General features: G+C 49.4%; 1 protein-coding gene across 3 annotated transcripts in view; it reads left to right on the top strand.

The window, feature by feature from the left end:
* POLA2 (DNA polymerase alpha 2, accessory subunit) overlaps positions 1–22510 on the top strand; it is a 26463-nt gene extending 3953 nt beyond the window's left edge. For 2 of the 3 annotated variants that reach the window (XM_024749167.1, XM_024749169.1), the window contains exons 2-18: positions 874–998; positions 1514–1605; positions 1821–1878; positions 5352–5458; positions 7679–7872; positions 8496–8584; positions 9826–9981; positions 10891–10953; positions 11650–11692; positions 15117–15241; positions 15824–15862; positions 16543–16616; positions 19590–19701; positions 19975–20081; positions 20909–20968; positions 21233–21359; positions 22014–22510. In XM_024749167.1, the coding sequence (XP_024604935.1) occupies positions 874–998; positions 1514–1605; positions 1821–1878; positions 5352–5458; positions 7679–7872; positions 8496–8584; positions 9826–9981; positions 10891–10953; positions 11650–11692; positions 15117–15241; positions 15824–15862; positions 16543–16616; positions 19590–19701; positions 19975–20081; positions 20909–20968; positions 21233–21359; positions 22014–22163 (1721 nt within the window). In that variant the 3' untranslated portion in view covers positions 22164–22510. The remainder of the gene's footprint in view (positions 1–873; positions 999–1513; positions 1606–1820; positions 1879–5351; positions 5459–7678; positions 7873–8495; positions 8585–9825; positions 9982–10890; positions 10954–11649; positions 11693–15116; positions 15242–15823; positions 15863–16542; positions 16617–19589; positions 19702–19974; positions 20082–20908; positions 20969–21232; positions 21360–22013) is intronic. The other variant, XM_024749168.1, reaches the window with a different exon arrangement.
* The last annotated feature ends 226 nt before the right edge of the window (positions 22511–22736 follow it).

Here is a 22736-nt window from a genome sequence, read left to right as displayed (position 1 = left end):
GTGAGCCATGGCCGCTGAGCCTGCGCGTCCAGAGCCTGTGCTCCGCTATGGGAGAGGCCCCAACAGTGAGAGGCCCGCGTACTGCAAAAAAAAAATGTCACCTCCTCAATGAAGCCTTCCCTAATCACTGGGTTTAAAATTGCCGGCCCAAGGCTTCCCTGGTGGCGCAGGGAAAAAAATTTTTTTTTAATTGCCAGCCCCTCCCCCCACTCCCCATCCCTGTCCAAGCTTTATTTTCCTACAAAGCACATTTAATTGTCTAATGTACGTCTTTTACTTATTTGTTTTATTTTTTTTTAATTTATTTATTTATTTTTGGCTGCATTGGGTCTTTGTTGCTGAATGCGGGCTTTCTCTAGTGGTGCACGGGCTTCTCATTGCGGTGGCTTCTCTTGTTGAGGAGCAGGGGCTCTAGGCACGCGGGCTTCAGTAGTTCTGGCATGTGGGCTCAGTAGTTGTGGCGCACGGGTTCTAGAGTGCAGGCTCAGTAGTTGTGGCACACGGGCTCAGTAGTTGTGGCACACAGGCTCAGTAGTTGTGGCACACGGGCTTAGTTGCTCCATGGCATGTGGGATCTTCCCAGACCAGGGCTCGAACTCATGTCCCCTGCATTGGCAGGCAGATTCCCAACAACTGAGCCACCAGGGAAGCCCTACTTATTTGTTTTCTGTCTCCTCTCCATAGTGAGCTGCGTAAGGACAAGGGTGCGTCTCTTTTTATTCACTGCTGTGTCCTTGGGCCTCGAACAGTGCCTGTCCCTAGTAGGTGCTGAATAAATTTTGATTGAATTTAAGTAGAGGATTATTTTCACTTTTCAAGATGAAAGCTGCAAGCAATGAACTAAGTTCTTACGTGTCCAATTTCCCCCTGCAGTGATAGAGCTGTGTGTTCTGTATGGACAGAATGAGGAGGGAATGGCTGGCGAGCTTATAGCCTTCTGCACCAGCACACGTAAAGACTGCCTCACCTCAGAGACCCTAAACTCTTTTGAGCACGAGGTAAGAACAAACTAAAAAAAAAGGAAAAGAGAAGAAAAAAGAACAAACTGTAGGCAAACTGATAACGTAACTCTCCGTGTCTACTCAGTTGGGAGACAGTGCGCTGTATTGAGAAGAGTGTGGGCTTTGGAGTCGGGCCTGGATTTCAGTCCCAGTGTGAGCTTGGACCAACTAACCTAATGGCTCCGAGCCTCAGTTTCCTCTCCTCTCAGTGGTTCTCTTGATCTGTACTTTTTATGGTTATTGAATGAAATGAGAATGGACGTAAATCACCTAAAACTGTGTCTTCAACAAATAATTGGTGTTAATATTAGAACTGTTATGTGTTGTAGAGAAACAGTCACAGGTGAAGTCTTTAATTTTTTGGTCTATCATGCATCTTCTGCATTCTTCCTTTGAGGAATTTTATATCTTTGATTATGTTTCAAATGCCCATTATTACCTCATGGCTGTGGGGAACGCCTCCTCTATTACTTGACTATGGAATAATATATTCATTATCTTTTCTTCCTCAGTTTCTGAGCAAAAGATTGTCCAAAGCCAGGCTCGGTGCCTCCAAGGACAGTGGGCATGCGGGAGCCAGAGACATCGTTTCCATACAAGAGCTGTATCCTTTTCTGCTCAAGGCCTTTGCATCAAACCACACATTGTATTTCATCATTGATCTATCATTATTGTTACCATTGCATTATTGTTATCTGTTGCATGTATAATTTTAGAAACAGGCAACAAATGTAACTAATACTCAGATTTCTTATTTGAGCAACCCTTGCCTTCGATTTTGGGTGGAAGTCTATTGTTTCTCTTAACCAGTGTTCTTAGAATTGAAGTGGAGGAGGAAGAGGAGACCCTCTTGAATGCCTACACCACACCCTCTAAGGTGCGTGTGCCATGTTTGGAAATCGCATTCTACACGTAGCATTTTTTTCTTTAGTCTAAAAATATCAGCACAGCGTTTGAAGTTCTAAGGGGGAAAATTCACCACTCATACAGTTTCCCGCTCTACTTCCACTTACGCATCTTCCTTTCTGATCACATGCATAGATGTTTTTGCATGATGGCAGTCCTTGTGGACACATGGTTGTCCTGCTTTCTTCAGTTATCATATCATAAAATTTTTATAAATGCAACTTCTCCATAATTACTCTTTTTTAATGGTTGCCTAGTTTTGTATCAAGTGGACTGTAACTGAATGATCCGACTCGGGTGTTGGACCCCAGTGTGAGAGGTGGAGTAGGGCAGTGGAAAAGCATTGCCCTCCATGCCTGAGTCAGAGACCTCGGTGACCTTGAGTGAGTTGCTTTTATCTCTCTGAGCTGCCTTTTCCTTTCCTTTAAAATCAGGATCCATTCATTCACTTATTGAGCAGCTACTATATGCCAGGCACTGGGTGAACTGGTGAATGAAACAGGTTTGGGTGTGCTCTGCCCTCAAGAAGCTGGCAGCCAGTGCCGATAATATCTCCTATCTCAGAGGGCTTGAAAATTAAATGAATGTGTAAAGCGCCAAGCCCAAAGCAATGTATTCAGTAATATCAATAGTAGTTACTCTTTATAGAAAATACATTTGTGGAAATCCTTAACCAGAGAGTAAGCCTTAATCTTTCAAAGTAAATTACATTGTAAGAAAGAAGGTGTATAGTTTAGGTGTGCCTGTACAGAGCAAGAAAGCGAAAATGTTCACAGTGTTCTGCAGGACTGACTCAGGGTAATTCAGCTCTCAGTAGACTGATGCATAAGTCAGATGCCAATTTACTTAATTTACTGTTGACGTATACACCCTTCTGATGGCTGAAATACCATATCGAGGACACCCCATTCCTGCTACAAAAGTACCTAAGAGGCTCAATCACAGATTAAAATTTGTGACCATGGAATCAGAGCTGAGAGAGTTGGATTGAAATGAGCAAAGAATTTGAAATATGTGTCTGAAGCTCGGAGGAGAGGCAGAATGGGGCTGGGCTAGAAACAGGAAAAATGCTTAGAACAGTGCCCATCACACAGAGACTGTCAGGCATCAGTGGCAGCATGATGACAGAGTCAGAGCCAAGCCTTGGCCTTTTCCACCCAAACAGTGCCAGTGTCAGATCTTAGGGGCAGGGGCGCCCCTGTTACAGAGGTGAATATGTCAGTGGTCTTAGCTTGTCACCATTAAATATTTGGCTTGTGCAATTGACAGCTACACTTTTGCTCCCATGCTCACCATAATCTTGGCTCTCCACATGTCCTTCCTGCCAGGGAGAGATGCGTTCGCCTGAGGATTTGAAGTTCCCATGATGTCGGCATTATGATTCTAATAAGTGAATAAGCTGGCATCCTTGGCTACAATTTGGGCTCCTGTGTGGTGTGAGGATATGCTCACCCCAGGATATGAGACTGGTCCCTCGGTATTTCTCATTACAGGTGAATGAACTGGCACGTAGTGTTAGCAGTGAGTATCCTGAGCTTGGTTAGAGTGAGCGCACCCCCAAGGAGCGTAGCTGGAGCTGGTTTGCTGACACAATCAGGTTTCACCGCAAGGTCTGAGGATGAGAGCCGCGAGGCTCTGCTCTCTCCCAGAGTCCCATCCTCTGTCCATGTCCTGGGAGACCTAGAGTTCTGTAGCCCACTGTATATTAGAAGGGTCTTTGGGGGAAATAGTTTGAGAAAATATATCAAAACCATAAAATCTTTACCATCCTATGGCCCAACAATCGTCCCTAGTAAGAGTCTCCCCTAAAAAAATAATCCAGGGCTTCCCTGGTGGTGCAGTGGTTGGGAGTCCACGTGCCGATGCAGGGGACACGGGTTCGTGCCCCGGCCCGGGAAGATCCCACATGCTGCGGAGCGGCTAGGCCCGTGAACCATGGCTGTTGAGCCTGCGCGTCCAGAGCCTGTGCTCCGCAACAGGAGAGGCCACAACAGTGAGAGGCCCCCGTACCAAAAAAAAAAAAAAAAAATCCAAATTCTAGGAAAAGCGATGTGTGTGAAAATGGGCATTTCAGCATTATTTATAGTCACCAGAAATTACAAATGCACCCAGAAATAGAGGGGTAGTTAAGTAAATTATTGTATATCAGTTCAATCAACACAGCTACTAAAAAGGATGAAGATTGTGACAATGTGGGAAAATGCTCATAATTAATATAGAGCAAAAAATTCAGTGTATGTATTACTTAAGTGAAGGTTCATATTCAAAATAAGATTACAACTATTAGGATTTTTTTAATTGGAAAAATATTGAAATACTAGGAAAGAATATTTTTATTTTTTATTTCTTTATTTTTTTGCGGCACACCTCTCACTGTTGCGGCCTCTCCCGTTGCGGAGCACAGGCTCCAGACGTGCAGGCCCAGCGGCCATGGCTCACGGGCCCAGCCGCTCCGCGGCATGTGGGATTCTCCCGGACCGGGGCACGAACCCATGTCCCCTGCATCGGCAGGCGGACTCCCAACCACTGCGCCACCTGGGAAGCCCTAGGAAGGAATATTTTTAAATGGCTCTTGTATAAGGCTGGTAGCATAAGGGTCTTTTTAAAATCTAGTTTCCATTCCAGCTCCTTAATGGTGGTTTTGAATCCTTTCTCTCCCATCTGTTCGTCGTCACCCCTGTAGGCAGCTTTGGTGGCATAACTTAAACCTGCAGCCAGGAGGAGCCCAAGGATAGGGGAATGTCTGCAGACTAGCTGGCCGCCTGGTTGCTGTCCAGGCAAGGATTTTGTCATTCCTCAGCCACAGTTGGTCGTCCCAGACTCTGGGGAGCAATGGATCTCGGGATTTGGGGGTTTCACCCTCTGCTCTGGGCATCTCTGGATTCTTGATGAGCAAAACCCAGAAAACAGAAGTGACCATCAGTGAGGCATTTGCTAAATCCTCTCCAAGTATGAGCTCACTCATGTTATCTGCCTGGAGTCACTCCCTTCTTTAATTTTGAAAATACGTGGTAGACTTTGCCAAAATAAATAGTAACATGGTCCCATCCCTTGTCAGGAAAATGTGTCCACGCAGGTCAGAACCGTATGCATAGCAAAACTCACAGCTGTTGTAAAGCAAAGAGAGGTGGGGAAGGAAAGTGAACGCGTGAGTGATTTGAGAGGACAGATCGCCTGCTTGGCAATCCTTTTTGGGGAATGTTGGCGTTTGTTTCATAATTGCCTCCCAAATGGAGACATGATACTGATGAATACTGGGTTACAGTTGACGAGGATTTCTCTCTGAGATTATACTTGGAAAATGGGGCCTTAAGAAGAAAACCAACCCTATCCTATCTGTGCCCTTCATTCGGGCACCGTTCTCCCTTTCTTCCTAAGGAACTGTACACTTAATTAGCAGCCTGGATCTAGAGTGACTGGGCCCGTTTCCTCTTTTGTTTCTAGGGTTCTCAGAAGCGAGCTATCACCACTCCGGAAACCCCCCTCACAAAAAGGAGTGTGTCTACTCGAAGCCCCCATCAGCTCCTGTCACCATCAAGTTTCTCTCCAAGGTATGCCTCATAATTAATTCAGCTGCCCAACAGCAGGCCTGCCCTTCCCTTTCTCTGGTTATCTAGTGGCGGCTGACACTACAGCATGACTTAATGAATATGAGTGGACTGTTACCTCTGCAGTGAGCTGGCTGGAAAGCCTATGGCTCTCTGCCCTCCCTGCTCTCTTGTCCTGTGTGGAAAATTACTGTTTCTTACGGTAATTAAGGGAACTCACTTTCCACCCGCTTTTCTGGGGCTCATTTCCTAGATCAGGAACTGATATCTTCTACTGAAAACAACCTGTCTATTCAGAACTTGGGAGGCCTTTGAGTCTTGCCAGTAGAGGCAAATAGGTTTCCACCTGCTTCTGTTAGTTCGTGTGTTGTTGGGTTTTTTTTTTTTATCTGAAGTATTTATTTTTAAAAAAGAAAAGCACGTATCTTTGTTCATAATGTTGCGTAACCTGTTCTTTGTCCCTCACTCGGGTTACAACTAGTTTCTGAGAGTTTTCTTGTCACTGTGAATCTATACCAACTTAATTGGTATTTTATCCCTGCTGCCACCTCTGCACATAAATCCACAAAGATCACATGTGACTTTTGGAAATCCATAAATGACATGTCTTATGTGAGAGAATTCCATAGATGAGAGCTCTCCTGAGGAGAAGAAAGGTTTCTAGGCGCTGCCACGTCAGGATGAGGCAAAGGAACAGTAATGTTAACCAGTTAGGGAAACACTTGGCTGCTAGGAGTCACTTCTTCTAGACGGAGCAGAGCTTAAGACTTTCTAGCCCTGTCACATTAGAAAGGAGATGATAGGGAATTCCCTGGCGGTCCAGGGGTTAGGACTCGGTGCTTTCACTGCCGTGGTCCTGGGTTCAATCCCTGGTCGGGGAACTAAGATCCCGCAAGCCACGCGCCATGGCCAAAAAATATTAAAAAAAGAAAAAAAAGAAAGGAGATGATAGCCGTCATTCAAGCTGAACGGTGGTTGGATTCTGAGGGACCATTTGACTTCAGTGTGGTCTACTCCTGCTTTCGGGAGTTCTCAAACTGGCTTCCACAGTGAGCTTTCCAGACTTGGAAGGGCATCTTTGGAAGCACAGAGATGGTTGGTGTGGTGTACAGAGATGGTTCTCATAGGTGCTGGCACCATGACAGCAGTTCTATCCTCTCAACAAGCAAGGCTTTGCAACTCGTAGATCTGTCTACAGCTGACCCCCTGTGAGCGACTCCCTGCATTAAAGGGCCGGCTGTAACGCCCACCCCATGGAGCTTCACAGGGAGGAGCTCGGAGCAGTCGGCAGCGTGCTGCCTAGTCATTTTTTAACGCACGCCAATGAAGCTGACGTTAGAAACTGGCTTTGTAATTTATGAAAGTAACTTCTAAATTATTCAGGTAGAGGCAGCATTGGAGATAGAGGTAATTAATCAAGCTCGCTTTCTGTGGCCTCCCTGGAAAGGAGGCACTGGTGGCACCCATTGCAACGGTGCCCCCATAGAACTTGTTCCTGCAGAGTGTCGGAACATTAAATGAAGCCTGTTTTAATTGGACCTCTCTCTACGCTGTGTTCATGACCAAAGGGTTAGAAGACCTCGCTGTCCTCTAAGCAGATCAGCAATACCCGTGTGTCCTTGGAGGTGGAATTTATCAGTCAGTGAGTGGAAATACGAGAACTTGTCCGTTGAGACTCGGAGAATGGGAGTGTTTGTTCACCAGCTGACAGAACTCATTATGCGTCCACCTGCAGAGACACTGGGGAAAGCTGATTCATTTCATTTAACTTCATTTCATTGCTGTTTCTACCTTGAACTATGTCGTGAGGTCTTAGGTGTTTGCACAGCAACTTTTGGCTTATCCACAGTTCCAGGCTCTGATGATGCTCTAACAAATGCTGAAAATTCCTAAGAAGAAAATAGTACTCGGAACTTGCTTTTTAATCAATTCAGAGTTTGGGTTTTGTTTTACTTTGTTTAGTTTTAAGCCAGGAGAAGACCTTTTAAAATGTGTCCTTGCATCTAAACTCCTCTGAACACGTTTGGTATTCCTCAACCCCCTCATTCCTGAAATTCCTTAAAGGTCCAGAATGTCCAACCCCATTAAGCTGATTAGATTTATAAAATGTGAGGCCAGCCTGACGTTCCTCCAAATCTCCATTTTCAAAAGGTAACCTCATCCTATTCCTCTCTCCTCTTAGGTATGAACACACTAACACTAATGTCTTTTGCTTCCAATTAGTGCTACTCCCTCTCAGAAATACAGCTCGAGAAGTAACCGAGGAGAAGTGGTTACCTCCTTTGGCTCAGCACAGGTGATGTCTTGGTCCGGGAGAGAAGGAGCCAGTAACATCAGCGTGAAGGTCTTGGGGTATCCAGAGCCACTAACCGGGAGCTACAAATCCATGTTTCAGAAGCTCCCAGACATTCGAGAAGGTAATTGTTTTTCTCTTTGAAATTCTGGAGGATATAAAACCACCCGGAAGGGTCTTGAGTCAGTAACAAAGCTTCAGCTAGGCTGGTAGAACAAGTTTCAAGGTTGCCTTTGATAGATGTCCTCCAGGTGCCCCTATTAGTAAAAGGATATGAGATGATAACTCTCAATAATTCTCCCAAATCACATCACTTTGCTAAAGAGAAAGCACATAACCGTTTCCCAGTAACAACCACTTGAACTGTGTACAGAAAGCCAATTAAAGTGTTAAAGGAAGCAAAGACATTTATGGCTTCTTCCTTGTGAAGAATGGAAGGCTTTCCAGGTTGGGCTTGGCTTCCCCTAAACCTCCCTGACGACCTGAGTGAGAGGAAGGCTAGGGTGGGAGCCGGACTGACTCTGGGAGTGTGCTGCGTGACCCCCTGTGGCCAAGTGGCAGGCCGGGTTCAGCAGCCCAATATCGGGAAATTGGCTCGGCCTTCAGAAAGTTACAAACTGGCTGGTGTCCTAGGCACCCTTCCTGCTTCTGTAAAATGACTGACTTTAATGTTTTACAAGGTGCTATGTTTTCTCTTCTCGGCAAGTGAAATGTCTTAAACACACTTTCTGCCCTCTGGGATTTCAGTTCTGACCTGTAAGATAGAAGAACTTGGCAGTGAGCTCAAGGAGCATTACAAGATTGAGGCTTTTACTCCTGTTCTAGTCACAGCACAAGTAAGAGTTATTCTAATAATCTTTCCTGAATGATGTTGTTCTTTTAAATCGATGAAAAAGCAGCCTCCTGCTTCCTTTTCACTAACCGTCTACCTTCTAGTTAGAACTTCTATCTGGGATGGATTTGGTAAAATGGGTTATAAGTGCTCTCTGGTTTTGTGACCAGAGAAAGTCATTTCCTTTGCACTTGGATTAGAGTCTTGCATGTAAACCGAGATTGAGGGATTCAAGCATTCAAGTATCAGGATATGAAGACAGCAGCAAGGTGAGGATCTCCAGAAACGGTGACTCACGGTCTCTCCCCTTCTCTGTCATTAGGGACCAAGTGTTGCCAATCGTGTCTTTATGTCATAGTTTAATCTGGCACGTGCACCAGTGCTTTCTCTCTAGAACGTACTTTAAGGGGAGATGTGTTCTCAAAGATTCTTTATGGTACCTCTGTCATGTGTTTGCATTCAGAGAAGAATGGCCAGTTGGGGAAGATAGGCAAAACCATGTCATATAAGGAAGTTTTGGGGGAATTTGGGAGGAAGTAGTGGAGGGGAGGCTGGGATGTACGATCTCGTGGGGAAAGATTAGACTTCCTCAGTTTGCCCCCGGGAGTGGGAACAGGATAGAGGAAGCCAGAGAGAGAGAAATTTCAGCTCAGTTTAACGAAGAACTTCCTGTTAAGAGGCACTCTGGTGTGTGGTTCAGGATATGGCCCTGGAGCCGAACTTCTGGGCTTCAAACCCAGGCTTCTTCCACTGTTTGACCTTGACTAAATTATCTAACCTTTCTGTTACTGGTTTTTTCATCTATAATATGGATGCAGTAATAGCATCCACCTCCGGTTGTTGTGAGGATTAAATGAGTTAATACACATAAGCCTTTAGAACGGTGCCTGGTGTTTAGTGAGCTCAGTAAATGAGAGCTTTTGTTAACGGTTATCCAGGGATGCGGTGCATGGGCTGCTGGGGCTGGCAAGGGGGCAAGTTCCCCTTAACTAGAGATGCTCTGGCTCAGGCAGCCACTTAGAGGGGCTCAAGCATTAGGTGGTGGGCAGACTAGATGCCTTTTAAGGGTCCTTCCACCCCAAGGAGCCAGTGATGATGTTTGTGGTCACCTCAGGCTCAAAATGATGCCCCGACAAAAAAAAATGTGTGCTGTTGTTTTGAAAGGTCTGTTTCGCTCTTCATTACATTGACCAGATTTTGAACTCCTGTCCCAAAGACTGTCATTCTTATGTGTACCTTCGGCAGGAGCCCGTCACCCTGCTGGGCCAGATTGGCTGTGACAGCAACGGGAAGCTGAACCACAAGTCGGTGATTCTTGAGGGAGATCGGGAGCATTCCTCAGGCGCTCAGATTCCAGTGGATCTATCTGAGCTCAAAGAGTATTCTCTGTTTCCTGGACAGGTGAGATCAGGGGCGTCTCCCACTGGGCACGGGCATGCTTGTTTGCTCCGTAGTGTGCGTAGAGGGCTGTGGCTCCAAGAGTGAGCGTTTCGTCACTGGCTAGCTGCCCCTCACTTTTGACGTCTGATGCCGTGAGGTGTAGCTGGAGCTCAGGCCCAAGAGGGGACGCCAGTGTAGGGATTTCAACCTTCCCCCATATGCTCGGACCTTGGCTCTGGGATCTGCTGCCAGGTTCAAACCCCAGTTCCACCCCACAAGGCGGGTGATTACAGAGGTGTTACTAACCTCTCAAAACCAGAGTGTCCTTGCCTGTGAAATGGGGATGATAATTCCTACCTCACAGGAGAGGTAAAATGAGGTCACCCGTGTAAAGTACAATTATTATTATGCCAACGTAACCCCCTTGATTAAATACCCCCAAGTTTACAATCACAGAATGAGAGTAGCTGGACAATACTTCTTTTTTTTCTGGCTACGTTGGGTCTTCGTTGCTGCGTGTGGGCTTTCTCTAGTTGCGGCGAGCAGGGGCTACTCTTCCTTGTGGTGTGCGGGCTTCTCATTGCGGTGGCTTCTCTTGCTGCGGAGCATGGGCTCTAGGCGCACGGTCTTCAGTAGTTGCGGCACGCGGTCTCAGTAGTTGCGGTGCGCGGGCTCAGTAGTTTTGGCTTGCGGGCTCTAGAGCACAGGCTCAGTAGTTGTGGCGCATGGGCTTAGTTGCTCCGCGGCATGTGGGGTCCTCCCGGACCAGGGCTCGAACCCGTGTCCCCTGCATTGGCAGGCGGATTCTTAACCACTGCGCCACCAGGGAAGTCCTGGACAATACTTTTAACTCTTATCAGAGTATAACTTATTCCAGACCTCCTGTTCATCTCCCCTGTGATGCAAGCCTGTCTGCTGCCTGTCTTTCAGGTTGTGGTTATGGAAGGAATCAACACCACTGGTAGAAAACTTGTTGCCACCAGACTCTACGAGGTACCGGTGTCCCCCCACTCCCCCCCGGTTTGCTGCAGGCATAGTGTATGCGGTTCTGTCTGTCCTAGAGCCCGTCCTTTGTAAGGGCCCAGTTATTTGCTTCTCAATTCTCTGTCTATAGAGTGGGACTTACCTCTAGGTCAGGGCCTCGCAAACTGTTCCCCTAAAGGGCCAGACAGTAAATATTTCAGGCTCTTGCAGGCCGTATGGTCTCTGTCACAATGTCAGCTCTGCCATCGTAGCACAAAGGCAGCCATAGGCAACCCGTAAACCAACGAGTGTGCTGTGTGCTAGTAAAAGTTTACTTACAAAAACAGGTGGTAGCCAGATTTGCCCCATAGCCCGTAGCTTAGCAGTCCCTGCTCTAGCAACAATCCTCCACAGATTTCCAGAGGATGCGAGGAGAAGTAGCAGGACCCTACTCTCCCATCCTCGCCTAGCAGGGCCCTGATCCTACAGGCACCTGGTTTTGCTCCTGCTTTTTGCTGGGTGTTTTATGAGTTTAGCCATGACCTTGTGCTACCCAGGTTTCTTTGCCACTCAGTAAAGAAAAATGGCAGGACCATCAACTCTGTGGGCTTTTAGTTCCAAGGGGCAAGACACCCGCAAACACACCACCATTCAGTGCTCAACGCATTCCTGACCAAAGACAGTGCCGGGGGCAAAACCTCACCGTAGCTTCTCTCCTGTTTGAAGGGCGTGCCACTTCCGTTCCATCAGCCCACTGAAGAGGATGGAGGTAAACTTTGCTTCAAACATTATTTTGCTAACAGTGCGGGTGGAGGGTGGTGAACAAGGGTACAGGAGTGCAGTTCCTCAGGCCCCAGGGAAGCTACACAAGCTGTTTGAGAGCACCATGCCGGAGCTCCAAGGGCGACTGTGAATTGGTGGGTTCACTGGCCCTTTGTGGAAGGCCAGGAGTCTGAGCCTACATGGCTTTGTCAGTGTTATCGCCTGTGCTCTGACTCCACAAGGCCTGTCGTTTAAAGACTAATGTTTAACAGGTATTTGAAGGTAGCTTTGAAAAGGGAAAAGAGCAGCTATTTATTTAAATTTAAAAAAATTTTTTAAAGAGCAGCCATTTTTAAAAGAATTTCTGTAAATGCCATGTGATATCCTGGGCTAGATCCTGGAAGAGAAAGGGGACATTAATGGGAAAACTAGTGACATTTAAATAAAGTCAGGAGTTAGCAGTAATATACCAGCATTAATTCCTTAGTTTCAACAAATGTACCATAGTTATATAAGATGCTAGCATTAACATTAGCGGATGCTGGGTGAAAGGTGTACATATGGGAACTCTGGACTATGTTTGGAACTTTTCTACAATTCTAAAGTTATTCCAAAATAAAAAATGTATTTAAAAATTAGACAAATTTCTCAGAAAGCCTAGAGTTATTTGGTCACTAACCTAGATGGGAAAAGACGAACATTTTAATAAACTTTGTTCATAACAATTCCAAGCATCTCTGTAAGCAAAGCAGAAGACTGCTGAAGATCAGCGGGGAGGTGGCTGACACCAGCACATTGTCAACACCCCTCCACGTTAATATCGTGTGAGGTCACTCTTAGTGGCAGCCTGGAATCAGGAACGAAACCTAGGACTTTATGACATTGCACATTCTCTCAGAAAATAAGCGTTTATGGAAGCAAGAGTGCTGGTACTGGATCGACTTTAGGTAACGAAGAAAACAGACAGGGCTGAAATGCCCAGAGCCTGAGCTGTGCCAGGGAAGCCTTTGGAAGCAGTTGAGTAGGTTGTTGACAGATAGTTTGTGAGCAGGGTCTGGGCTCACAGCACCCTGGGTGTGGACACACAGAATAGGACGTGAGCCTGGCCCTCCTGGCACTCACCGTTTACCTGGGATTGACGTCTCCTGTGGGCTCCTCAGAACCATTAGCTTTGTCCCCCGCAGCAGCACGGCACTGCTGGGTGTGGCGAGTGTTACGCTTCCCCCTGAATTCTCTGTCTCAGTTGAGTTGTTGCCACTCTGGTAGGTGAATAATGGTCCTCATTCCTGGAATATATTCCTGAACGTATTACTTTATATGGCAAAAGGGACTTTGCAGGTGTGACTGAGTTAAGGCTCGAGATGGGGATTGTCTAGGTGAGCTCAGTGTAATCACAGGGGTCCTGATAAGGGAGGGCAGGAGGGTGAGAGTCACAAAGATTAGAAATGTTAGGCTGCTGGCTTCGAAGGTGGGGGAGGGGCCGTGTGCATTGGCAGGCAGGCGGCCTCTGGAAGCTGGCCTCTGGAAGCTGGAAAGGGCAAGAAAACAGATTCCCCTCAGAGCCTCCAGAAGGAATGCAGCCCTGCCCACCCCTTGATTTTAGGACTTCCGACCTCTAGGACTGTAAGATGATAAATGTGTATTGTTTTAAGCCACGAAGCTTGTGGTAATTTGTTACAGCAGCCATAGGAAACTAATGAAACTGCCTGTTAAGAGGTCAAGGGGGCTTCCCCGGTGGCTCAGTGGTTAAGAATCCACCTGCCGATGAAGGGGACACGGGTTTGAGCCCTGGTCCGGGAAGATCCCACATGCCGTGGAGCAACTAAGCCCATGCGCCACAACTACTGAGCCTGCACTCTGGAGCCCATGCGCCACAACTACTGAAGCCTGTGCACCTAGAGCCTGTGCTCTGCAACAAGAGAAGCCACCGCAATGAGAAGCCCACGCACCGCAATGAAGAGTAGCCCCCGCTCGCCGCAACTAGAGAAGACCCGCACGCGTGGCCAACAAAGACCCAAAGTAGTCAAAAATAAAATTAATTAATTAAAAAAAGAGAAAAAAAAAGGGGGTCAGGGATCTTTGGGTTTTGTTGTTGTAAGCTACAGAACCAGGTTCAGACTAACTTAAAAAAAAGAGAATTTGTTAGGGGAAATCCAGATAGCTCACAGACTGGACAGGTGGCTGGAACAGGCTTACAACCCGGATTAGGGCTTAGTAACTCTAGGTGTCCAGGTAGCAGGGAGTCCCCCGCTGTCTCTTCCAGGCACCTCTGCTGGGGTGGGTCAGTGCCAATCTTTTTCTGTCCTTGGGTAGCTCACCTTGAGATTCCAGAATCCAGAGGAGAGTGTGAATGGCTTAAGCTGGGTCCCATACCTGCTCCTTGGCTAGGGGAGGACGGTGCATCTAATTTACAGCCCCCCCTGGTGGAGGGGGGCGCTTATGGAGGACGAGGCTGATTCTCCACAAGGAAAGCAGACGCTGTGAGGAAAAGGGTGCCCCAAAACAATGGCCCTGCACCCCATCACACAAGAGTCTCCCGTCCCAAGCCTTGCACCCCAGCCTGTCATTGTGGACTCCTCGAGGTACCAGATTCTCCAGCTGCACTCACCAGCAGATGGTCCCTCACACCAAGCACTCAAATCTCAGGGCCATCCGGGCCCCTGCCTTGCCCTGGCTTCCGGCACACCCTACTTACAAGTGTAAGCAAAGTCACAAAAAGGCAAATACCACAGGATTCCCCTCAGACGAGGTTCCTAGAGTCGTCAGAATCATAGAGACAGACAGTGGGAGGGTGGGGGCCGGGGGAGCAGGAGTTGGTGTTGAACGGGAACAGAGTTTTGGTTTTACGAGATAGAGTTGTGGAGAGGGGTGGTGGTGGTAACTACACACCATTATGAATTTACTTAATACCACTGAAATGTTTACTTAAGATCAGAGGGAATCCCCTGGAAGTCCAGTGGTTAGGATCCGCTCTTTCACTGTCAAGGGCATGGGTTCGATCCCTGGCTGGGGAACTAAGATCCCGCAAGCCTCTCAGCGCAGCCAAAAAAAAAGGTTAAGATGGTAAGTTTTGTGTGATATGTATTTTGCCACACCCCCAACCCACCCCCGCCCCAAAGTAAATGTTGGGAGGAAAACCATGTAAGCAAATGGCACTTTGATCAAGTCTCTCCAGACGCCCACTTCCCTACCATGACTCGTGCACTGCTGGTAAATATCGAGTTCTAGTCGTTTGCATACTTACCTGTCTCTGCCAGCAATGGAGGGTTCTTTGAGGGCAGGATGAGGTCTTGCTCCTCCCGGATTCCTGGAGTTGCACACGTAAGGAGACTCTCAGTGAATTGAGTCCCGTGGCATCTTTCCCTAACTGTCCTTTCTCCCACCATCCCAGCATCCTCTCATCCGCATCTTAACGATCTTTTCTTTCTTAGATTCTGAGCAAATCATGGTCCTGGTGGCCTGTGGGCCATACACCACATCTGACAGCATCACATTTGACCCCCTGCTCGACCTGATCACCATCATCAACCGTGACCAGCCCGACGTCTGCATCCTGGTAGGAGGCCCTCCTGGGACAGCTTCACCCGGGGAGGCACCAATGGGAAAACTGGGGGGTTGGTCTTAGAAAGAGGTCTGATGAGGTTCTAAATTTTTAGGGCGAGTGTGGGACTCTCCTCCTTCTTAAAAATATTTTTTAGTGCTCAGCCTACATCTTTGGCGAGGTGAGGTGTGTGTGGAATTAATCCAAAAGCCCAAGCTGTTTTGCCACCCTGCATTGACTTTACAGTATTCCCACCTCTGCCTCATTACTCCAGTTTGTGAACTCACCTCTTCTGAAAACTCACAATACAACTGCATGGAGGTAGATTTCCCTTGCTGGGTTGAGAAAGGAAAAAGCCTGGTATTGTAGGAGGCAAAACAGCTAGCATCCAGGCGTCAGGTCCTTCTGCCTGTGATACTAGCTGGGCGCCCCTGCCCCAGCTGCTGCCTGGCCCAGGCTGTACAGGTGGCCTTGGAGGGACGATGGACCCTGGACAGACAACTGCTAGGAGAGGCTATGTGAGGGCACTCACACACACGTGTGGTTCTGATTTGTTCTTTCGGTACCTTTGTTTCTCCCCCGCGGGCTTATCTGCAGTTTGGACCTTTCCTGGATGCCAAGCATGAACAGGTAGAGGTAAGTGACTGGGGTTGGGAGGGGGAGATACCGGATACTCACATTCAGTCAAGCCCCCACTGTTACTTTCGTCTCTTTGAGTTTACCCTGCATCTGTAACAACCTAAATGAATCCGTGTGGCTGATCAGGAAAGCATTATCACAGGGCATTTTTAATAAAGGTACTGAATTTAAGGGCTTCATTTCACCAGAATACAGAGCTGTTTGGAAGCTGGGGGAGGGGGATCCAGATATCCGAGTCCCGGTCCTCCTGGTGTGCGACCGACCCTTGGTGCTGAGGCAGGTGCCCGCGGGTCCCGGAGGTGCGCCTGTGAAAGTACCTTCCTGACTGCTACCCTCAGCTCCATGACCCACATCATCTTGCCATCCTTTGAACTTAAAACACAAATGACCCTTCTGAGGACATTTCTTCCCTTTGTCTCAGGAGGTTTTACCTGCCACAGAAAAGATTTCAAAACGCTTTTCCTCCTAGTTGTCCCCTCGGCTCACTTTCAGGAGGACTGATTCTCCGCCGCCTCCTTCCTGCCCCCAGCTAGACTCAGCTCCTGGAGCACAGAGGCCACTGTGACTCCTTCAGCTCCTCGCTCAGGGGCTGGCCCCCAGGGTCATCTGACAAGCGCTCAACGAGTGAATAAATGCCAAACGTCTCCCCTGTAAACCTGTCTCCTCTTTTCTTGCAGAGCTGTCTACTGACAAGCCCATTTGAAGAAGTTTTCAAGCAATGTCTACGAACGATTATCGAAGGGACACGAAGGTCAGAGTTCAAAATACTGGGCAGAACCTTACGCTTCCTAAGTTTCTCCAGGGCTTCTCATTAAGAAACTGAAACTGTTCAAAAGTCGTGGTAGTTCCCACCCTTATATCCTTTTGAACTACAAAGATCAGATAGAACCCTTGAACTTCAAGTGCACAGATGCTGAGTGAGGAGGCGTCTTTGTAAAACACAAAGATAAACACACTTGAAAAGGCTACACAGACTTTCGCTCTTCCCTTGCTCTTTCTTTCCTTCCTTCCTCCTCTCACTCCCTTTTGTATAAACTCATATTCCACGGGAATCTTCCCAGGGTGGTGTTTGATGACTTACACCACAAAATCCCTTGTGTGAGTGAGAGTTTGGGGTGAGCCCAAGTCCTTCCCCGAGTCAGTGCTTCCCTCATTTCACGGGCGCCGCCGGCTTGTATGAACCATCGTAGAAACTCACGAGGGTGGGGATCTTGAATGCTTGCCCCAGACCCTAGGGACGGGACTGGGAAAGGTCATAGCGGTGATGAGAGATGGGCAGTTCTAAATTGAGAGAAAAGCCTCTATTCCAGGAAGAGTCTAAGCTAGAAGTAGAAAGTTTTTCAGGAAGCTGACACCTCCGCTTCCTGTCCCTTCCCTCCAGCGCCAGGGTTTGAGAGAAATTGCCCTTGGTGGTGGATCTCCTCCTCTGGGGATCTGCCTTCCTGTAGCTGAGCTCATCAAAAACAAACATTCCCAAGGCTAAGCTTTTAAAAGTAAGTCTGTAACAAAGGTGGTTTTTAAAACAAGATGTATAATCATCTGCCCCTTGGCCGTGAGACCTGATCTCAGGCTTGATTAGCTGTAACTCTACCTTCTTGTACCAGCAGCATGGGCCTACGAGTACCAGCAGCATGGGCCAGTGTCGTAGGCCTCTCGGACTGGGGAAGAACACCCCCAACTGCCCCAGAGTCAGGGGGCATGAATCGTGCAGGTGACAGCCTGCAGCTGGATCTGCCCCTCCCTCCCTCCAAGTGAGATAACATAGGTGCCTTCCCTCTGCCTCCCAGGTTTGTTGTGACCCTGAATGAGTTTGTCAGACCTGGAGGCCCCTCCACTCCTCAGGAGATAAATCCCAAAACGGGAGCAGGGCTGGTGTCCCTGTTTTATCAGCCCTCAGGTCCCCTCTGGGATAGGCAGGGACTGCGGGGCGGTGCCGTTGCGCGGGCTGGGTGCTTTTCGATTTGAGATGGGGTTCTGTTTTGGGTTCCTCACCCCGTATGGTATTGACAGCAGTGCTACAAACAAAGAACAAACCAGGCATTGTTGCCCTGGGGGTGAGCTCCCGGCACCACCAGGCACTTTGATCTGAGGCCAGTGTGTGCCTCGGGGGAGAGGGGCTGCCCCACCCTTCCCAAAACAGTATCAAAATGGCCCTCCTTTGGGGGGAATTTATTTTTATTCTGAGAGGTCAGAAACGCAGAGCATTAAGCTGATTTATCAGTGAAAACCAGAGCCAGTGAGGAAGCACCTCCCCTCGCAAGAGCCCAGCAAGAGCCCAGCAGAGCCGGGGGAGCTTGAGGGAGGGAGCGGCTGCAAGGCCCCTCCCCACCGTGATGTATGAAGTTGTGCAATGCTCAGCATAGTTGGAATTTTCTCTCGAATCCCTCCCGCTACAGCCAGCCTATAACCCTGAGCCAGAGGCCCGTCTCCTCCTTAACTGTTGCTCTGCCAGAGCCTGCACAGAAGCAGAGCAAGCCCATCTCTTAACGGCGGCCAGCCGTGCCTCCGCCCTTCGTGTCCATTACGGACTGAGCCCCGGGGATCTGAAGCATGGACTGTCCCCTTCGGGTCACCCCCCGGCCTGTCTGCCAGACTTCAGCACCCAAATCCATAGACTTGGCTACTTACAGGGACTTAACTTTCAATGTCAAAGGGACTATAACTAATTTGCAAAGTGCCTTTGGTCTCCAGATTCTGCATTTCTGCTGCAGAAGCCTCAGTTCACACTTTGAGCGGGCCTGACAAACAAGTGACAGGTGTGACAACCATCACCAGAGAGGCAGCCACGTCCCTATACCTGCACAGGTGCCTGTGCCTGCCTCTGGGAAGCCACTGCGTCTTAAGCAAGAGAGGGCGCTAGAAGTGAGAGCTATTGGGGGCTGTTAAACTCGCCCCAAAGTAACACTTTCTGTCTTTACAATAGACCCCACCCCGCCAAGGACAGGTTTTTTTCCCCCTTTCTTCTTCTGCGTGGCTGGAGAGGTTAAAGAGTAGGCCTCTAGAGTTACGGGGTTTTTCTTCACTTACATCTTGTAACCCTAGAGATTCTCCTGCCTCCATCAAAGGAAATGTCTGTCATCTCTGCTTTTACTGTTGCTGTTAGATATTTCTTTCATCTTTGTAAGACAGGCTGCTGAGAAAGAAAAACCAAGGGCGTTGATTCCCTGTGCGGGAGGGGTGGGCGGGGTGGGCTCTTGGCGAACCAGAACCTGCCGTGCCTTCCCCGCCCAGATCTGCTCAGCCTGCCGGGTCCCTCCCGAGGGAAGAGGCCCCCATCCAGGGAGGCTACGTGACGCCTAAAAGCCACGTCTGTTCACGCAGCGTGAAGAGTCAGAACTTTGGCTTCAGGTCTGGCTCTGAGGATTTTCAGTCAAATCCTTGTCTTTCCTGCTTTCCTAGATCTCCGTTTCTTCTCCCCTTTTTCTACGAAACAGTAGTCCTCTTCCTCTCGAGTAGAACATCGTACGGAGCCAGGAGAAAGCATGTCCTGGGAGAGAGCCATGAGCCCCATCCAGGTGGTTGTGTGTAAATTAGGACAGATCGTCTCTCATTCCTGGTGTCCCATGGGGAACGGCACCCCGCCTTCATAGGAGAGCTCCGTTCGGAACTTCTTCCCTGGAAGTAGGCTCTTGTGTCCAGCTCTGACCCTTTAAGTCTGTCACCCAGCTATGCTAACTCAGCTGCACTCATTTTCCTTACTGTTCTGATGCTTTTTTTGGCAAAGTAGCTCCGGCTCACACCTCATCTTCGTCCCATCATTGAGAGACGTGCACCACGAGCCCGTGTACCCACAGCCGCCCTTCAGCTGCTCCGACCTGCCTCGGGAGGACAAAAAGGTACCAGCGTCCCCTCCTTGACCAGGCAGCCAGAGTCCAACGTGCCGAAGGCGACCCAACTCGTCCCAGAAGCAGAGGGCGGGGGCGCCTTTGAGGCACACGTGGTACCTGCATCTTAAGCTTCTCTTTGTAACAGGCAGACGTGTGATTTACTGTCCGTTGGGTTGGTCCCCCTTTCACTGGTCCCCCCAGCCCTTGCAGACCCCCCATTTTCATGGGGAAGAAGTTTCTAGCTTTGGTGTGCAAACGTCTGTCCCACCCTTCTCATTTTAGCGAGTGCAGTTTGTGTCCGAGCCCTGCACGCTCTCCATAAATGGAATGATCTTTGGCTTGACATCCACCGATCTGCTGCTCCACATGGGGGCTGAGGAGATCAGTAGGTGAGAAGGGTTTTTCGGTCCCACAGGCAGTTCCTCTGGATCCTGGTCCTGTCCTTGGCCAAGGGCTTGCTTGGCAGGGTTGAGAGGGCAGCCCCTAGAGCAGCACTTTCTGCCAAAGCCTTTGGCCACTGAGTTTCTCTGCACCCAAGGGGAGCGGTGGGATGCATGTGTTTCTGTTATCACTTGTTTCTGTGGTGTTTGAGACCCTGAAGGACCACATCCATTCTGTCTTTGCACTTAATTTCTAGTCATAGAAGTTCATCTGCTTTTCTTTGTTTGCCACATTTGTGACCTAAACAAGATGTCCCTGCTTGTAGAGGGTGACTGTGAATTCACCCCGCAGGGTGTTCCCCCTTCCAGAGCAGTGTGTAGCTCTGCACAGGATCAGACACAGCCAGACGTGTCGAGCCGAGGCTCAGCAGTTCACTTCCCGCATCGCCGTGATGGGAAGGAGTGTGGAGCAGTTTGCGTCCTAGGCGAGAATGAGTGTGTGTTTGTTGGCTCCGGTCGGAGGAGCAAGGGTCACCCCGGCTACAGCTGGCCTCGCGCCGGGACAGACTCCACGTTCTCTGGCACGATGCGGAGCCGGTGATAGCCTGCCTGGGCCCTGATCGCAAGGGGTTCCTGCTCTTTCCCTCCTCAACCCCGTGTCCTGCTCAACAGACCGAGCATTTGCGGGCAGGTCTTTAAACTTCCCCAGAGGCACCTTCTTGTCACATGCCTTGGCCGCATCGCTTCTCTCTAGTTTAATAAATCCTCCCCGAGGAGAAACAGGCACTGATAAACAAGGTTCCACTTTCCGTTTCTTGCTTTTCTTCCTCTCCTAGTTCTTCCGGAACCTCAGACAGGTTCAGCCGAATACTCAAGCACATCCTGACGCAGCGGAGGTGAGCCTGCCCGACGGAGTAGCTGACCGTGAAGGGAGTGCTTAGGGGTCAGGGAGCTCTGACAGATTTGACCTCGAGACCTTTCCCAGGCCACCACCAGGGAACTCCACCCTGGGATGACAGGCCTACGTCCTGTCCCCTAAACACAGAGGAAAGGGAGAGACGGTCTGTGGAACCATGGAAACCAGTGACATAGAGGAAATCCATCTGGGGAGGGGGGTCCCTGAATCAGCTGCCGCTGACTGTCTCTCTCTGTCTCTGCAGCTACTACCCGCTCTACCCTCCCCAGGAGGACATGGCCATTGACTATGAGAATTTCTATGCCTATGCACAGCTGCCCGTCACCCCCGATGTCTTCATAGCTCCTTCAGAGCTGAGATACTTTGTGAAGGTAGGTTTGAACTCCACCATTTCCCAGAAACGCCAGAACCAGTCTCAGAAAACAAATGTTAGTAAAACGCGTAAGTGAGCAGCGCCCCCTCGCTGCCCTCCCTGCCCCAGGGCGCAGTACTCAGTCAGCCCAGCCTGGAGGCGCCGGAGGCAGGTAGGAAGACCCTCAAACCATGGTTCGCACCTGAGGCCACCTCAGGTGCCCTGGCTTGCCTGCCCCCTCCTGAATTCTGAGATGACCTCCAAGCAGCTGTCAGTCATTCTCATCTCTGCTGCCTGAGGCCCTGCCCGGGGATCGGGTCCCTCACAGGGAATCCACCTGATCAAGCCCCTCTTGCCAAACCAGAGCCAGTTCAACCTCGAGAGGTAAACTTTTTTCATGTCGGGAAACAAATAGATCAAGTTTGTCTCCAAGTTTGGGAGCTGATTGTCACCCTGCCGAGTCATCTTCTTTATTTTGTTTCAGAGACTCAAAAGGTTCTGAGTTTTCTAATAATAAATTAACATATTTTACTTAAGATGCGTTTTGTTGGCCTGCATTTCCATATTATAAAGTCCTCTTTAGGGTCTAATCGTTAGATGAGTCCAGCTTTTTCACATCAGTCCCGATGATTTTGGCCTTTCCAAACCCACAGTCTTTCTTTCCTTCCCCCAGGACATCCTTGGCTGCGTCTGTGTGAATCCTGGGCGCCTCACCAAAGGGCAGGTGGGGGGCACCTTCGGCCGACTCTACCTTAGGAGGCGGGCCGCGGGCGCCGAGGGCAGGCGGAGCCCATGTACTGCTGCCCAGGTGGTCAGGATCTGAGTCTCGGTCCTCTGTCATCCCCCCGTCGTGCGGGCCTCCCAGACACTGAGAGCCCGGGAGTAGACCTCTGCCAAGATCCACCCGTGGAAGGAGGGGGGGCAGCCAGCTGGGGAGGACAGGGCTGCGGGCAGGGGGCCCAGCGGGAAGACCTTGGGCAGCTGGATCCCTACTCCGCGTCGAGCTTCTCTGGAGGAAAGCTGTTTCTTCGTGGACACTAGGAGCCCAGCGAGAACTGGCCATGGACGCGGTACGCTCAGGAAGGTCAAGGCTTTGCGATTTCCTACTGAGTCAGACATAGAAACAACTTTTGGAGATATGAAAGTAAATTCTGTGACTTCTGAGTTTAATCTTTTTTCCGCTCCGTCTTTTTCCTGGTAGTGAACAAAGAATGTTGCCCTCCTGGAGCTCTGTGCAGCGTCTGTCACACTGGGTTCCGCCCAGCCCCAGCCCCAGCCCCGATCCTCCTAAAGCTGCTCCCAAGGCCCCCGCAGCCTCTGTGCTGAGGAGGCGCTGGGCTCGGGCCATGGAGCGAGCAGCTGGCTGCGGGCCGGGCCCGCCCAGCATGGTCCTCGC

This window comes from Neophocaena asiaeorientalis, unplaced genomic scaffold (assembly GCF_003031525.2).
Source record: "Neophocaena asiaeorientalis asiaeorientalis breed wild unplaced genomic scaffold, Neophocaena_asiaeorientalis_V1.1 scaffold43, whole genome shotgun sequence".
Lineage (NCBI taxonomy): Eukaryota > Metazoa > Chordata > Mammalia > Artiodactyla > Phocoenidae > Neophocaena > Neophocaena asiaeorientalis.
This window is presented reverse-complemented; position numbering and strand designations above follow the sequence as displayed.